Below are 18,221 nucleotides of genomic sequence, written 5' to 3' on the forward strand. Positions count from 1 at the left end.
GCAGCTTCACCTTTATTAATGTGACAAACACTTTTCAAACTTTGATGTTTTCATGCTAATACTTTTAGTTAAGCTACAGTCTGAATACAGAATTTGTAACAGAGTATTTCTACACTGTGGTATTAGTATTTTTACTTCAGTAAAACATCAGAGTACTTCTTCTACCAACGCCAGTAGTCGAGTGTTTTCAGTTTCCAACAGATGAACGGTTTAATCCTTTAAAGTAAAGAAACTCAGTCTGATCTGAAGTGGAAGTGTTTTTATTAAAAATCATTTTGGTTGAATTTTGGCCTCGTAGAAAAAAAAGTACAAAATGAGGTAAAAACAGTTTCAGTGACACAGTTAAAAGATTCAGTTTAACAACTTTAAACTGGAATCAAGTGATTTTATTACATTCAACAGATTCTAACTAGTTTACAGCAGCTGGTGGTTTAACAGATGTTTGTTTTCATTCAGCTGCTTCTAACTTATTTTGATTCATTTTACAGCTGTTGTCTTTAAATGCTTTATAGTCACATCATCTGTATGTAAAAGGCAGCGTGGTGCGTTCATGAACACAATAATCAAAAGGCTCTGTGTCCAATTTGGAAATTAGCTTAAGATTAAACATTCATATCTTTAAACAACTAAATTAAGATTTTTGGTCAGCAGTGATTTGAAGTCACGGCTCAGTTTGACCTTTGACCCTAGAACAGACAGGTGCTATAGACGGTGACCTTGTGGCTGATCTCCTGCAGCAGCTCCTTCACGGCGGCCTCCAGCTCCACCAGCAGCTCCGCCTTCACCTCCAGAGTTCGCTGGTTGTCCTTGTATGACTTCTCCAGATCTGACAAACAGGAAACAGGCGGTTCAACAAAACTGTTCCGACTCTGAACGCAGCGTATGTCAATGAACTCATTAACATGTCAGTTAACATGTCAGTTGATGAGCAGCGACTGTTGCTATCGGACGTAAATGAAAACTCTCAGCAGCCTGATGCCGGTTTGTTTTATGTTGTGATACTGAGGGTGGAGGTGTGATGTCAGTGTGATGTCAGTGTGATGTCAGTGTGATGTCACCTTTGAGCAGCTGCAGCTTGTCGCTCGCTTGCAACAACAGCTCTTTGGCTTTCTGCTGCAGTGACTCCGCCCTCTTCTTGGCATCAGCGACGCCATCTGCCTTCTGACCAATCAGCTGCCCCACTGTGGCGTACTTGTCCTTCAGGTCTGAGTCCAGGTCCTGAACACACACACACACACACACACACACACACACACACACACAGATTTGGTGTGAACATAAAGTGAAGAAATGAACAGTGATGTAAAGAAAGGGGCGTGGTCTCACCTTCTTGACTTCCTCAGCAATCTGTCTGATGCTTGCTGCATTCTGATTGGCCCGTTCAGTGCTCAGAGTGACATTCACAGCTTTGTCTTTCAGCGTGGTCACGTCCTGCTCGAGCCTCTGCAGCCTCTGGGTGGCATTGTTCAGCTTCAACTCTGCGTCTGCAGTCTCTGACTGCACCTGAACGCAACACAGAAAGACAACACTCAGCTCCATGTTTGAGATGTGAGGTCAGTAAATGTCACATGATGTCAGCGACACTGACGGATGACAGCAGGCTGTTGGTGCTGCTGATGTCGGCGGCGGCCTGCCGGATGGCGCTGCTGGCGGCTGTCTGAGCTCTCTGAGCTTCTTCCAGAGCTCGCTTCACCGTCTCTGCAGAGTCCTTCACATCAGCCGCCTCCTCGCTGACGAACAGGAAAGGATTATTACCACAGGTAAAACGAGGTGGATGAAAGTGGGAGGGGTTTGGATGTTACAGGACGGACAGACTCACCTGGCGTGGCGGGCCTGGTCCAGCAGGTTCTCGGCTCTCTGGATGTCCGCGGCGCTCTGCAGCAGGATGTTCTCCACGTGTCCCAGTTCTCCGACCTTCTGCCGGATTTCCTCAGTCAGGTTCTGCAGCTGAGCCGGCGTCGTCGGCATCTGCATGGCCAGAACCTCGTTAGCCACCAACTCAATGCTCTCCAGGTCCGCGGCGTCCTCTGAAACAATGAGCAGCTGTTAGTGTCTCACCTTTTGATCACCTGACTCTGACCAGTTTCAGACAGTTGGTAGATCATGTCAGACCAGAGCTGGAACAAATCAGAATCAACAACAGGAAGAACAACAGTAGGTCAACACCTGAGGCGCCTGCTGTTTGTGTGAAACAGGAAGTGAGACATACGTGTCAGGAAGTCTCGGATCTGTCTGATGAGACCCCTCAGCTCCTCGTTGCTCTGGTCCACTCTTTGTTTGGTCGTGTTGGTCTTCGTCAGGATGTCCAGAGCACTTAGCTTCGCTTCGTCAGCCTTCAGCTTGGCCTCTGATACCTGAAGACAAACCACAGGTGAGAACATCCACCAACTTCCACCTGAACTGGACCCACAGAACCAGACCCGGCAGAACCCATCACACTAACCATCTTTGAAAGTTTTTCCACTTCCCCCATGGCACTGAGGATTTCCTGTTCCGACTCTCGAGCCTTCCTCCAGACACCGTCGGCTGTTGTCACCACGCCGTCACATCCTTCACCTCCACACGTGGTCCGACCCTCAGAGTCCACGCAGCCCAGACCGCCACAGGAAGAGGAGCACAGATCCTGACCCACTGATGGACGGCCACAGGTCTGCAACAGAAGGTGAAGACAAGTGAAGTTTTGAACAGACATGGAGTCTGACACTGGAAAACGGAAGTTTGTTTTGTAAACAACAGGTAAAAAACAGGTGAAAAAAACCTTGTGGCTGATCTCTGATAGGTCCAGAGTCTGCAGCTCTCCTGCCAGGTCATCCAATCTCTGAGCATGCTCAGTGTGTCTCCTCAGGAACTTCTCTCTGGTTTGGTTCAGTTTTTCCTCTGTGAGTTGCCGTAGAGCACCAGACGTTTCCACGGGGCTGCCAGCGTCGATGGTGGAGGTGTTGGTTCGAGCCTCGGCTTCCTGAGACTGCAGGAAGTACTTTGTGACGCTGTCCGTCGCCCCTGGCAACAATACAGGAAGAAGAAATCATCTGAGAAAAACTTTATTTAATCTCTACTGCAGACGGTCACATGTGATCTATAATCAATAATCAGTACTAAAACAAATAATAATAATGTACAGCAGCTGTTGTTGTTGTTCTGTTGTCTGGTCTTGTTCTGTCTTTTACCCTCCCTCCCCCTCCCTCTGACCTTTGACCCCCTCTCTTCACCTCTGATGTCAGAGTTCTTGATGAACTCGACCTGATCCAGCAGCTCTTGAACTGTCCGCTCCAGTTTCTGAGCGTCGGACGTCACAGAGTCCAGTTTGGTTTCTGCAGCTGAGTCCTGGTCCTCCACCTGGAGCAGAGTCTGTTCAGTGTGGTTCAACATCTGTCTCAGGGCCCCCATCAGGTCACTGAGGGACAAACAGAGGTCAGAGTTACCATTTACTTTAATTAGACCTGTTTGAATCTCAGATTAGTTAATCTCATATTAAAGTTAATCCCAGATTAGTTGATTTCACCTGGCCTGTTGCAGCAGGTGCTGGATCTCGGTCAGAGGTTGCGAAGCCGGGTTCTGGTTCAGGAGGACCCGGATGTCGGCGGCACTCCTCTCCATGCTGTCAATGGTCTTCTTGTACGGTCCACTGACTCCGCTGGCTTTGATGGCGTTGACCTTGTTGACGAGGCGGTGCGTCTGATTGGTCAGTTGACCGATGACGTCGTCCCACTCGGCAAAGCACTGATGGCAGCGCCGACAGTTGGGGAAGGTTCCTGAGAATCCACGAGCACAGACGTTGCAGCGCGGTCCGGAAACGCCGTCCAAGCACACGCAGTGACCGCTCTCCTTGTTACACTGATCCTGGGAGACGCCGCGAGGGTCACAGTCACAGGCTGAGAGAGAGAGAGAGAGAGAGAGCAGTTTGTTAACACACACACACACACACACACACACACACACACACACACACACACACACACACACACACTATTTTCTGACAGAGTCTTTTTTTCATTTACAGTCAAAACATTTTACAGGAAGAGTCTCAGACAAAGTCAAACATCTGAGGGCAGGAAGTGTGTGTGTGTGTGTGTGTGTGTGTGTGTGTGTGTGTGTGTGTGTGTGTGTTTAACATCTGGTTTGTATTAATTACAGCTGAAGCTTCTTTCAGTGACAGAAACAACCTTCAACCAGACATATACAGACTGATAGTCTCTCTCTCTGTGTCTCTCTCTCTGTCTCTCTCTGTGTCTCTCGCTCTCTGGGTCTCTCTCTCTGTCTCTCTCTGGGTCTCTCTCTCCGTCTCTCTCTCTCTGAGTCTCTCTCTGTCTGTCTCTCTCTGGGTCTCTCTCTCTGTCTCTCTCTCTCTGTCTCTCTCACTCTGGGTCTCTCTCTGTCTGTCTCTCTCTCTCTGTCTGTCTCGTCTCTCTCTCTCTCTCTCTGTCTCTCTCTCTCTGTCTCTCTCTCTCTTTAAGCCTCTTTGTAGATTTCAGGGATCTTTGGAGGTTCAGACAGATTTCTGGTCTTGTCTCCATGGCAACGAACAAGCAGGCTTCGGGAACATCTGGACTTAATATGAGTCACAGCAGATCGTAGCATAGCATGCTGGGAGCTGTAATGTTTCCACAATGCAGTGGGGCGGCGGCTGAATGATTCAGATTTTTAGTCTCAGTTTCTGACTCTGATCCGGTTTCACGTAGTCTACACACCGTGACATTCGATCTCTGGGTCTCCCCAGAACAGCTCTCTACACTCGCTGCATGTTCTTCCTCCGAAGCCGGGGTGACAGGAACACTGACCGCTGATCTGTGACGGAACAAACAGAAGCTCGTTCAGTTCGCGTTAATTAAACTGACACAAAGATAAAAACACCTGAACACACTCCAGGTAGATTTAATGAATAAACTGTTTCTGACTTTAAACTAAACGCGACGTGGTCTTGAACGTCTCATCCTCACCTCGTTGCAGGACGTCCCGTATGAGTGTTTTGGGTCGCAGCTGCAGGTCTGACAGCCGCTGCCGCTCGCCATGTTCCAGGTGTCCGGTGCGCAGTGGTCGCAGTGTTGACCAACGACATTGGGGAGGCAGTGACACTGACCGCTGCTGCGGTCGCAGTGACAGTCAGATGACGGACAGCTGGAGGGGTCGCTGCCCAGGTGGTTACAAACACACTCTGACCAAAACATGAAAAACCTTCGTCAGGATTCATCAAGGTTTTATTCAGGTTCAATCTGGATCCACGTCGAGTCACAACGATTTTCAATCCAGATCTCACCGAGTTTTATTCTAATTTGACTTTAATCATGATTTGACTGAAACTATTTCAAGAGCTCGTCTCGATGTAAAGTGACACATTCTCGGGATTTAACTCCACGATTCACCTTTTTATTCATAAACTGGGGTTTCCTTTACAACCTGTTGGATCATCTACTCACATCAAAGCAATGAAGACGGTTGCCCTGGTAGCCCATTAAAGCCAGTGTACTCACTCCGGCAGTCCTGTAGCAGAGCGTTGCCATAGTAACCCAGTTTGCAGTCCTGGCAGGCGGCGCCCTCGCTGTGGTACAAGCAGCGCAGACACTCGCCGGTCTGAGCGTCACAAGACTCCGGGTCCAACATGTCGATGTTGTTGTTGCACTGACAGGGCTTACACTGCCCCCCTGGCTCACTGGGGTTTCCATAGTAACCAGGTGAGCACTCGTCACAGCGAGCACCTGGGAAGGACAGGTGAGAACGAGACAGAGTTACAGATGTCGTACATAAAAGTTAAATTCTGTTTTAGTTTCTATCGTTTCATGTTTTCAGAAACTAACTTAGTGACACTTCAACTGCTTTAACTTACTGACACTTCAGTCACTAGGTTAGTTTCTAACGTACTCTACTACTGACACTTCAACTGCTTAACATATAACTACACTATTGTTAGTTTGAACCTGTTTACTTTTCTAGTTTATAACAGTTTGTCTTTGAATAAACATGATGGCTGATCACAGTTTTCACATGTCAGTCAGAGCCGGGTCCAAACCATCAGTACAATAATAACGTTCATGTGTCTGCAGAATGTTTTCCTCTCACACTGTTGGCGGTTTAAGGTGGAAACAAATGGAGAAAGTGGGTGATTCACGTCTGTCAGCAGCTGGTTTCGGTCTGAACATCTTATTTCCTAAAGTAATAACAGACCTACAGTCGCATCACATTCCTACTCTCTGTTCACATCAAACTCAATCACAGAGCTTCTCTTCAAATTAAAACCCTGTTTGTCTCCTGAGGCCAGAATCATGATCTTTTAGATCTTTTACTGAGAACCAGAACTTTCTTCATGAGATTCTACTGAGTTTATCTGTCACATCAGGTTGTCTTTATTCTGTTTCCGGTTAAAAGCTGTTTCTGAAAAACTGCTTCACCAGTAAGTTTTTACCTCAGTGTTAATAAAGTTTTTACCTCTGTATCCAGTGTTGCAGACACAGATGGCCTGCTGGGAGTCGTCGCTGCGGTAACAACTTCCCGCAAACTGCCGCTGGCTGCCGGGGCCGTCGGGACACATGCAGGGACGACAGTGGTCACCTGAGCCCAACACCGGGTCACCATAGTAACCATCCAGACATCTGAACAAAGGTGTGAGAAAGTCAGGAGGACAACAAAGAAATCTGATCTCGGGGGGTTGGGGGGTGACTGACTGACTGACTGACTGACTGTCTGACTGACTGACTGCTGTACCTGTCACAGGTGTGTCCGGTGCTCTGGTCCCTGCAGTTGATACAGTATCCAGTAGTGGGGTCGCAGTCGTCCGAGTGTCCGTTGCAGGAGCAGGGTCGGCAGGTGGGGAAACCCCAGTGACCCGGCAGACAGCGATCACACTGTCGACCATACGCTCCCGAAACACAAACACACTGACCGGTCAGCTGATCACAAAATGGACTCTGTGAACCCTGAGGGTCACATGCACAAGCTGCAGAAACACACAACAATGTACAAACATCTGGTCAGACTCTGAAAACCAAGATCATTTAAACTATAGCTAAACTTCACTGAAACGCTCAGGATCCACAGTCACATGACGTCACGTCGACGTTCATGTTTGTGAGAAACCATCTCTCACTTCAGTGAGACAGAAACAGATTCAATCAACAGACATGTTACATCAACAGACAACAATTAAATGTTGAAACTTCTAGATTCAGTACCTCTGCAGCCGTTGGGTCCAAATTGGAACGTGGCCGGAGCACATCTGTCGCAGTTCCTGCCGACCACGTTGGGGCGACACTGACACTGACCCCCACTGGGATCGCACACGGTGCTCAGGGAGCCCTGAAGGTCACACTGACATTCTGGGAAAAGGAGTCCAACACAGGACATGTGAGAAACCCAATAAGCTGCAATTATTCAAAGAAAACAAACTCTCCACAGATCCTGTCTGAGAGAGAGGCTGACAGATTTACGAGCTGGGAGGTCTGGGGGTGTCTGAGGAATGTGAAGAGGAAGAAACCAGTTGTGTCTTGTTGAGGAGGTGAAACACTGAGGAGTGACTCCACTCAGAGATTAACAATAACACCAGGAAGGAAAGGAGGAATGAAACAGCTGTAGTGGAGAGAGGAAAATGAAGATGATGTTAGGGGTCAAAGGTCAGTGTTGAAAAACTCAGTGAGCAGAGTCAGACTGAGAGAAGAAGGATGTTAGACGATGAATGGTTCTTTGTGTTTGTTTCTGCTGCAGCTCCTCTTTCATCAGAGCAGATCTCTGAGCTGCAGCTCCTCTTCCTGTGCAGCAGACCTCCATCAGCCCTCCTTCTATTCTTTTAATTCGAATTTTATTTTAATGTTTTGTTGCTTTTCTTTCTTTTTTGTGCTACAAATAAATGTGCTTTTCCTAATCCGATCCTCTGTGTGAATCAGACCTGAACAGGCTTCATAGAACCCCGAGAACTCCTCCTGTTCTCATTCCACAGAGGTCAAAGTTCAGAGATTCATCAGGCGCCCTGCAGGAACGTTTTCATCTTTGTCTTCTAAAACTCTTGACGTTTCTGTCAGGTTTGTTCCTACAAGTGTTTGAGGTCTGATTCATGAAACCTCCTGAGCTTTGTCATTAGTAACATTAGAAAACCGATGTATGTGATGGATGATCTTAAATGATTTTCATCCTCTGAGTGGTACTGACCCACTCTGAGACTTTGAATCCTGTCCTCTAAATAATCACTAAATCACTAAAACCTGCAGGTCTCCAGACATTTAAGCTTCTGTGGTCACATGACCGTCACTTCCCAGTCTCTGGCCGGTGCACAGAGTCCTCAGTATCGGCCTCTAGTTCTAATAGTCACTCCCTACTCTCTGCTGTCCTGTGGGCAGTGACAACGACAGCCACTACAATTTCGAATAAAGCTCTGCTGGTTTGAATCAAGTCTTCTCAGACAGTATAGGATTATTAAGGCAAAATGCATCAGGTTTCAGGTGTACTGGTATACCTTTAGCACCCTGGTGCAACATGGCGGAGATGCTGAAGATGAAATTTCTGCAGATGTCAGTCATCGGCGTCTTGATGACACTCTGGCTGTTCTCTAAACAACGGTAACGCTGGAAAGTTTCCCAACCGCTGTTCCTGCTGGAGTCTCCGCCCTCTGAGGCCGTGAATATCTCTAGGTTCTTACAATGAGGCATCAACACAATCTGAGGAAGAAGAAAACCATGAGACTGACTGAAAGCACACTGACTACAGGTGTCTTTATTTCCAGGTTATTACAGTGAGGCATCAATGCGATCTGAGGATGAAGAAAATCACGAGACTGACCCACAGTCTCAGGTTCAATAATAGACATTTATGCCCCTGTGGCTGTTCACATGTTGATGTCACTTACATAATAATTCATTCCAGCTGCCTGACTGAACTTTACTAAAGTAAAACATCTGTGAACATCTGTACTTTCCCTCAGAATTTGAAGATCAGATCAGGGTTTTAGAGGTTCCTCACCGAGTCGATGAGTGTGTACGGAGACTGGACATCGCTGAGGGCCGAGTACAGGGGTAGACTGAGGCGGACCGTGTAGTTCAGACCAGATTCAAAACAAACCGGTCTGGGAAGAACCACATACCTGAGGAGACAGAGTTCCACCTGTTGTAAAGTTCAGATACTAAAAGACTGTGGTTCAGTTTCAGGAAATGTGGAGGTTTTGGTTCAACACATCCTGTCTTTACTGAGGCTGAACACAGAGCTGAGACTTCATGACGACGCTGGAGGAATTTAACATTTAACAGAAACATTAGATTTCCTGATATGAAAATACATGAGTTTCTTCTTTATGTTGTTGTAATCCGTTGTATATAAACATATTCTTCGGCTGACTGTTACCGTGAGCCGGGGTGAAGTGAGGTCATCTGGTTGTCGTCATCAGGTACAGTGTTAACGCAGCGGCTGTCTGCTCTGATTGGCCCTGGCCTCATCACTGTCATCAGGACCTCCTCCCATTGGTCAGGCAGCTGTAAGACCAACACATCAGACTTATTCTTGTTTTTTCATGTTTATTTCTTTACATTTTCTTTCATTATTCTTTCCTTTTCTTTGCTCATTTATTTCTGGTTCTTCATTTCATCATTTCATTTACAGTTGTCTCAGAAAGTATTCAGACCCCTTCACTTTATTGTGTTGTAGATTTCATATTAAATAGAAAAACATGTTGTTTCTGCCTCTCAACCTTCACTCAATAATCAATAGATACTGACAAGGCGAAAACAGGTTTTCATGATTTATTAAAAAGCATGCAGGTCAAAATGAACAGGTCACATACAAAATGTGAGAGAAGATACTTGATATGATGATTTGTAAAATGTGGAAGATGTAAGTGTTAGAACCTGTGGGTGGAGTCTGTTTCTGACTCTGATCAGATTGTTGCACATTATCTGAGAGAGCTGATCTCCAGTCAGTGCACGAATTACTGGACAGAAACTGTTGATATGTCTGCTCATTATATCTAAGGTCAGCAGGTCTTATCTGACTACATGTCTGGTGGTTTTAGCGAATCAATTTGAGATGGACGGCAGCGTCTAATCATATGGTTTGAGCTCTGCTGGTGGGCGGGGTTACACCTTGCTGACAGTGCCCTACCTGAGGCTCATAGCGGATGAGGATGTCGTACTCCATTGAGTGAGGAATGTTATCCACAGAGAACTCCAGGAAGGCCCCTTCTGGAATGTTGACCAGGCCAGTACCTGTCCAGGTGGGACTGCGGTCCTGAGGGTGGGGTCTTGGCACCAATGTCACTCCCTAAAGAGATGAGTTGAAAACATAAAACCTGATGAAACCTCTGATCACCCATGTGGCGTTGAAGTCTTTAGTTTATCTCCTAACGAACATACAGACAAGAAAACGCTGGAATCATTTTCATCAGGAAAAAAAAGAACAGATGAAAAGTTAGAAAACATTAAGGTGAGTAAGTTTAATGCCCCTGTGAAATAAGAAGAACAAACTTTAAAGAATACAAAGGGTCTGGCTAACCAAAGAAGAGCTGGTTTGTTAATAGTGGATAAACAAGACAGTGTCATCAGGATGATGATGGAGAATACAATGTAGCTGGGGATGTAATATTGATCTTAAAACTTGATTTAAAACCTTAATCAACAGTCTTAACTCTAAAAGAAAGATCTAACGTAGAAACACTAAAACAGGTGATTTTTTTTTAGACTTAGGCAGCTGAAGTCTGATCACTGATTTCTACAGCATAAAAATAATCCTGATGAGATAAAGCAACTGCATGAATACAGGTCTTTGCACCGGAAACAATAAGATACAGTCTGACTTTATTATTTGTGAGATACAAAGAACAAAGATAAAGAAGAATTTTGAAAAGAAGAAAAAAAAAACATCCAGGTATCAAAGGTCAGAGGTCAAAGGCTAAAAAGTGACTCACGGGTCCAAATTTGGCATCCTCAGCCTCATAGGTGTAGTGATCCAGAGCTACAAAGTAGAATCCAGACTCGACCTGATCGCAGCGACGACCGAACATGTGATCTCTGCAGACACACTGACCACTCACCTGGTCACACCTGCAGGAGTTCAGGAAGTGAAACAGGAAGTGTCAGAACACATGAGGAAGAAAACACAGAAAACAGTAAGCAGGAAACCTATCTGGAAAACTGAAGAAAAGAAACAAAGCAAGAGGTCAGGAAGTTAAAACACGTACAGCACCACCTTTACTTCTGTTAAACATGCTGTTTCCAGTTAGCCATTTGTTAGCAGTTAGCCGTTAGCAGGTAGCTGTTCGTTAGCAGTTAGCTGATAAAGCTATCTAACTCTGCATGTTTCTCATGTTCATCTTCTTCTTATCTTGACTTCAACTCATTGATTTGTTCTTTTGTTGTAAATCAGTTTGTTGGCAGTTTGCTTCGCAGTTAGCTGTTAGCAGTTAGCTGTTAGCAGTTAGCTGTTAGCAGTTAGCTGTTAGCAGTTAGCTGTTAGCAGTTAGCTATTAGTAGTGATTGGACATAAACTCACTGGTTGTTGACAGCTCCTCCGAGGTCACAGTCACATGGTCTGCAGCCATCCATATCATTACTGAGACCCCAGTGTTCAGACTGACAACACACACACACACACACACACACACACACACACACACACACACACACAGATGTTAGACACGTGTCATTAAGTCGTTTTCTGCCCTCCCACTTTGTTTCTGCAAAAACCTGATTTAAACCTGTGAGAGGAAGGCCCTAAGACTTTCATCTCATTCACACACACACACACACACACACACACACACACACACACACACACACACACACACACACACAGCAGTCTCTCTGCTGAGTTATTGAAGTTATACTGAGTGTATGAGAATGAGATGTAAATATAATATTTGACAGATCATCACACTCACAATCACAACTGTTTTTCAAATCCCTGTTATATTAAACTGTGTTATTATTAAGTCATTATAACAGACTGTGTATCTGTGTGACATCAGGAAATGTATTTCTCACCACACAGTGGTCACAGTCTCGACCGGCCACCAGACGTTTACAGAAACAACTTCCTGTTTCACTGTCGCAGGGATTTCCTCCAGGAACTGTTCCCACAGGACTGCAGGTACACACTGCAACAGGTGATACACACAGTAATAACACACAGTAACAATACACACTAATGATACTACACACTCTCTGTGTGTGTGTGTGTATCTCATACCTGTGCAGCCGTCTGGCCCGTCGCTCAGACCGAAGTGCGCCGGTCTGCAGCGCTCGCAGCGTTCTCCCTCCACGTTGACTTTACAGCGACACTGACCGGCGATCAGACCGGCTCCAACGTCTGTCATGCGGTCGCACATCCCTCCGTTCAGAGAGCCGAGGGGGTCGCAGCTACAGGCTATGTAGACACGGCAGGACAAACTTCACTCAACTACATGTTTCTTTCATCCAAGACCTCCTACAGACAAACCCAGACTTACCCACAATCCTCTGCAGCACGTCCATAAACAAAGAGGTTTAATGGCTCCTAACTGTCAGGTGATAAAAACCTTGGAGGGAAACGTGACTGTTCTGGAGCTTTTGATCATCTAACATGATCTTCAGATGTTTTAATTATTATTTAAATTAAATCTGAACATCTAAATGTAAAACTCCATCTGCGGAGGAAGACCATGTAATCATGATCAAAATATCTAGAACAGCTACTAAAAATCTCAGCTGGGTCTGTTTACAGTTTGTTTTAACTTAAAATAGTCAGTAATGTGTTTTACAGTGAACAGCTGGTTCCTGAATGTTTCATGAAACATTAAAGGATCAGTCGACTCCAAACATGTTGGCGTCTCTCTGACTTCCTGTCTGTGTCTCTGATCAGACCATGTGGACTCACGCTGGCAGATGTTGGGGTCTCGGACGTCCCTCTCTGGGTGCTGGTAGTAGAACGGTTGACACTGCTCACAGTTGTGTCCGGCCGTGTTGTGTTGACAGTCATCACAGACGCCTCCGCTGACGTTTCCTGATGCAATGTACACGGCCATGTCGAAGTGACAGGACTCAGAGTGCTGGTTACAGTTACACTCTACAGACACCACAGAAGAAGAGACCTCAGGTCAGCTGTCACAATGATTGATTATTGATCAATACAAACTGAAACAGGACAGGAGGTGATTTCAGACCAACAGGATCTCACTACCAGTTTAGTACTGGTACTCCACCAGAAACCAGTAGAGACTGGTTTTATACCAGTCATCTTCCAATAGAAACCAGTAGAGACTGGTATAAATCAGTATGAACTCACTCTCGCAGGCGTTGGTGTTGCGTCCCTCAGCTGGTCTCCAGGGAAGGTCATGGTAGAAATCCTGACACTGTTCACAGTTCAGACCTTTAGTGTTGTGGTTACACATGCAGTGACCGTGAACCTGCAGATGCACAATAATCAATAATCAATATTCACATGCAGTGACCGTGAACCTGCACATCCACAATCAGAAACTTCAAAGAAACAAAAACCTTCAGCTGGTTCAGACTCTGAACTGGTTCCTGCAGGACTCACCATGCCCTCCCTGGTCTGTCCGGTGCCCTGGACGGGGGCACACTCAGAGGCGTGTCCGTAGCAGAAGCAGTTTCCTCGGACCACCATGTCGTAGACGGCGTAGTAGTACTTCTCTTTGATCTCCATGCGAGAGTCCAGCAGGTTGTCACCCAGCGTGTGCAGCTTGGTGAACTTCACCCGCAGGTTCGTGATCTTCAGCATGTCTGAACAAAACAATCGATAGCAGGTCAATAACTGATCAATAACCTGACAGTTTGTACAGTCACAGCAGACGTACTCTGGATTCTGGGGCTGTAGGGGTCGTTGATCCTGAAGGCTGGGTCCAGAACTCTGAAAATCACCTAGAATCAAAAAATAGGTGTTTTAGTGACATCACCGTGACATCATGCTGACATCAGGTGGGTTATAACGTCGTTTCTACTTTAGCCCCTGATTACTAAGTATTAGAGTACTGCAGTAATATGAGTTTTAGAGTACTACATTACCTCTCCCTCAGTGGACGGCTCGATGTCGGAGTAACGCGAGTCACAGATGACATCATCGACCTTCTGCATTGGACCCTGGGAAATGTAGGGGAAGGACGTCTCACAGTCGTAGGCGAAGTAACGATAAACCTGCCACGTCTTCCCAAAGTCAGCTGATCGCTCGATCACCATGGCAGCAGGACGAAACGTCTGAAGAGAGAAAAGCATGTTGAAGTTCTGCTGATCCCACTGAGAATCAACAACACAGAACCTGAACAGAACCCGAACCAAACCTGAGCTGAATATGAACAGAATGTGAACAGAACCCAAACAGAAACTGAACACAACCTGAGCTTAACATGAACAGAACCTGAGCTGAACCTGAACAGAACCTCCTGTTCCAGGTCACTATGTCTTTAAATATGATAAACACTGAGCTCCTGCAGGTTAAACACTCTGGAGTCGAGCCAGACCAGCAGACAGCAGGATGAACTGGCTTCTAACCCTAACTAACCCTGACTAACCCTAACTATCAGTGTGCATCTACCCAGAATCCCCTGCTGTGTGTACCTGTGTAGAACTCACCTTAAAGGTCATGATGAGGTGTGTGAAGTGAAACTCTGCCTCCAGGTTCAGCTGCACGGTGACGTTCTCCAGACCTGCAGACAGAAGATCACATGATCACATCAACAGTTTCTCTGACAACCTCCAGGTGCTGCTGGGAAACATTTCAATCCTTTTTCACTAAGGCGATGCCCACACGACTACTACGTCCACACGACTACTACGTCCACACGACTACTACGTCCACACGAATACTACGTCCACACGACTACTACGTCCACACTACACATGACCATCACCTACAGTGAGCATGTGTAGTGTGGTGTAAACAGGAAGCTGTTGGTAAGTTACAGTAAATCCTCTGAAGGAGGAACAGCAAAGACAGTTGTAGCATTAAACTAGACTACACTGTCTCTGTCTCTGGACAGATCTACTGTATTTGTATTGGACTTCAGAAAATCATGTGACTGGACTCATTCCTTGTTTTATGGATGAAGCTCTATTCGATCAGTTGGGGTCAGGGTAAGATGACCGTCCAATCACTTTCCTCTAAAGCCTCTTGTTCTCCTGGGAAAGTTCCTGCAGTGGAGACATCCTGTTTGTTTACTTCCCCTCTGGCCAAACTCAACTTCAACTCAGACTTGAACTCTTCCTGAAATTAAAGAGCAGCCTCTCAGTCATTTGAATGAGCTCATTTGAGCTGTGGGGGTGGGGGTGGGGTGGGGGGGGTCTCTTAGTTAAACAGGAAGTAGATCTGATGATATAGGACATAATAAAGGAGAGAAAAGAACTGTATTTTCTAACAGTCTGAAAGGAGACTGAGCTGACATCCTGTTAATAAAATTACAATCAGCTGATGTGTAGTTAGTTAATCCAGCTGTGAGTCCAGGGGTTAAACCTGTAACCCTCTGAGCTCTGACCCTGTGTCTCTCACCGTTCTCAGACTGCCACCATGTCTTCAGTCTGTTGGGAGCGAACGTGGTGACGACGTTCTCGATGCGATGGCTGCTCGTCTGATTGGTCAGCTCGTCGTAGGGCGCTGCTGATTCACACATGAAACATTTCTTCTCCTCCTGGTTGATCAGAGAGAGAGAGAGAGACGGGTAGAGAGACAGCTCACAGTGAAGGGTTAATGCTGAGCTGAATTCCTCACATTCCGCTGCTGTTGGCCGGTGCTGATAAGAGGAGACTTTCTGACCTCACATTACTTTTACTATAAATTCAATCAGCTGTTTTTCATTTCCTGTCGTGATTTTCTTCTTCTGTGGTTGATCGTTTTAAGCATCTGAACGGTGGTGATGATGTCATGTGACCATGTTAGAGAAAAAGCTGCACACTGAGCATGCTCAGTTGATCTAGTATCTGAATGGACAGCTTCAGTGTGACCTTTGACCTATAGAGTGGTCTGTGTTTTCTCCAAAGGATCATCTGGACAAACATGTGTCTGCTGTTGGTGCTCAATGTTTCCCTTTTAGGGAAGTCAGTTTACACAGGACACACAAACACACACACACACACAGACACACACACACACACACACACACAGACACACACACACAGACACACACACACAGTCGTGTTTCCATCATTTCAGACGACACTACATTTACTTACTTTCATTTTCTGGAGACATGACCAAACCCCAACCCTTAACTTAAAGCTAACCTGAAGCTAACCTGAAGCTAACCTTGTGGGGACATGTTTGAAGTCCCCACAACATGAGTACCACAGTGAGTAAATCACACAGACAGGTTGCTCAGGTGTTGAATTTACCTGCAGATGGCTGACAATGCAGAACGGTTCGGGTCGGCTCAGACCACAGGTGGAGGTGGACGACAGCTGATGAGCTCGGCCAATCAGAAGGTCTCCTGTTGCGGGGTAACAGCTGCCTTCAGTGCAGACATCACTGAGCTCCGGCAGGCTGACATAACCCAGGTCCTGGCCCACCAAGGCCCCGCCCTCTTGAGCACAGGTACACACCTGCAGAGCTGATAGCAGAGGCTCTTATTGTGAAAGTCTAACAGCTGTTTAGAGCTGTTTATTATCAGTACATAGCTAACGTTAGCATTAACAGCTATTAACTTACCCCACCCACCACTACTACCCCACCCCCTCCACACACAAGACTTAGCTATGTAGCAATAGCACAGGTTACAAATAGCTCCTTTAAACTGAATATTTTATATTATTTTTCAGATTATTATTATTAATTTATTGATGACGTTTTAATAATAATCAATATGCAGCAGCTTCTTTTCTGATCTGATCAACTTTAACTTAGTTTGTTTGATCAGAACATTAAAACAGATGTTATAACATGACCAAAGAGTTCAATAAGCACGATGTTAATTATCTTATTAACTATAACTAAAAAGAAACAGAAACAATCATCTGCTCAGTTTAAAGGTTTTAAAGATGAAATCAGTCTGAATCAACAAAAACGATCGCAGTGATTTTATCAGCGTCTCGAGCTGATCTCATCAGATTCATTCTTTTACCTGTGATTGATCAAACCAGTAATCACTTTGATCTTTTCATTTGATCAGTTTAATTCATAAATGTTTGTTTGTCTCAGCTCCATGATTCTGCTCAGCTGCGGTTTCATTGATTATGTCGATTATTGGATGGATGAATCATTTAAAACATTGTTAAACTCACTTTTCTCTTCAGGCCAAAACACAAAGATTCACTTCGCTAAATCGAAAAATTATTAGACTATAAATAAAGTTTTTCATTCTTTTGTTTGGTCCATTGATTCAGACACTGAAGTCACGAGTTTAACTAAGAGACAGAAAACCAAGAGAAAATTGAGGATTAGTGAATCAGAGCTGATCACAGATCGATCACAGCTCATCGCAGATAAGATTCAAACTCTTTTAGTTCCAACAAACAGCAGAAGAAATTATTTAAATAAAGTTTTCTCACCAAGCAGCACCGCGAGCTGAAGCTCCAACATCCTCTGATCCTTACCGGGAAACCGGACTCCAAACCTCCGAAGATTCCGGACTCTGAAAACCTGCAGACCAGGACCCTGAATACCTGCGTAAAGTTGAGTCCTGCACAGACTCTGGACCCCAAAAACTTCAGCAGAACCCCTCAGACCTCTTCAGACTCCGCCTCCTCAGATTCATCGACGACTAAAGGGGGATAAATCCGGGCTGCCTTTCAAAGTAAAACTGTCTGTCGGCCTCTTTATCTGCGACAGTGCAACGACAGTAACAAGGAATATATGTGTGTGTGTGTGTGTGTGTGTGTGTGTGTGTGTGTGTGTGTGTTGTGTGTGTGTGTGTGTGAGGAGATAATTTTTTTGTCTGACGCTTTTATTTTGAAAGAAACTGATCTGACTTCCTCTCTGACTTTCTCTCTCTGCGTGACTTTACTACTCTCTCTCTGTCTCGAAGCAGCTCTATATGGCCAGAAGTTAGTGGACTCCTCTCTGCAGGTCTGAGCTGGAACCAGGAGACGAAGCTTCACAGCTGTTATTGATTATCACGTGATTATCCGCTTATTCTCTCTCAGTTTCTCTATGAATTGATTTAAGTGGTTTTCCTCCTGGATTTCTGGAGGGGATCAGAGGAGACTGTGCTGCCCCCCCCCCCAGCTCTCAGACAAAGACATTCCTGCCTGCCCCCCCAACAGACATACACACCTCCCCCTTTGTTGTTGCAGGTGAGGTTTAACTGTGGGGGAGGAGGATGTATGTGTGTGTGT

The 18,221-nt window shown here is 45.7% G+C and overlaps 1 protein-coding gene across 1 annotated transcript; it reads right to left on the reverse strand.

The window, feature by feature from the left end:
* Window positions 1–244: 244 nt before the first annotated feature.
* lamb1a (laminin, beta 1a) lies at window positions 245–17,612 on the reverse strand. The gene is made up of 33 exons (XM_056387666.1): window positions 17,436–17,612; window positions 16,284–16,498; window positions 15,445–15,583; window positions 14,532–14,605; window positions 13,968–14,156; window positions 13,760–13,823; window positions 13,483–13,685; window positions 13,228–13,348; window positions 12,820–13,008; window positions 12,154–12,330; window positions 11,949–12,061; window positions 11,458–11,537; window positions 10,874–11,009; window positions 10,072–10,230; window positions 9,319–9,446; window positions 8,941–9,061; window positions 8,438–8,639; window positions 7,164–7,307; window positions 6,697–6,928; window positions 6,421–6,584; window positions 5,469–5,693; window positions 4,938–5,152; window positions 4,689–4,785; window positions 3,503–3,872; window positions 3,210–3,394; window positions 2,759–3,000; window positions 2,444–2,650; window positions 2,210–2,354; window positions 1,820–2,027; window positions 1,589–1,730; window positions 1,327–1,503; window positions 1,059–1,218; window positions 245–826 (listed from the first exon to the last, which is right to left on the reverse strand). Exons 1-33 carry the CDS (start codon window positions 17,464–17,466, stop codon window positions 687–689), a joined length of 5,394 nt encoding a protein of 1,797 aa, XP_056243641.1. The 5' UTR covers window positions 17,467–17,612; the 3' UTR covers window positions 245–686.
* Window positions 17,613–18,221: the final 609 nt, after the last annotated feature.

The sequence above is a fragment of the Seriola aureovittata genome, chromosome 10 (assembly GCF_021018895.1).
Source record: "Seriola aureovittata isolate HTS-2021-v1 ecotype China chromosome 10, ASM2101889v1, whole genome shotgun sequence".
NCBI lineage: Eukaryota > Metazoa > Chordata > Actinopteri > Carangiformes > Carangidae > Seriola > Seriola aureovittata.

What these genes read in the sequence shown, in the direction of transcription:
- lamb1a (XM_056387666.1), bottom strand. Translation starts at nt 17,466, where the DNA reads ATGTTGGAGCTTCAGCTCGCGGTGCTGCTTG. An exon ending in AGCCGTCCACTGAGGGAGAG is followed by an intron (nt 13,824 to 13,967) that starts GTAATGTAGTAC and finishes TTTTGATTCTAG; the next exon opens with GTGATTTTCAGAGTTCTGGA. An exon ending in GATCCGAGACTTCCTGACAC is followed by an intron (nt 2,028 to 2,209) that starts GTATGTCTCACT and finishes TCATTGTTTCAG; the next exon opens with AGGACGCCGCGGACCTGGAG.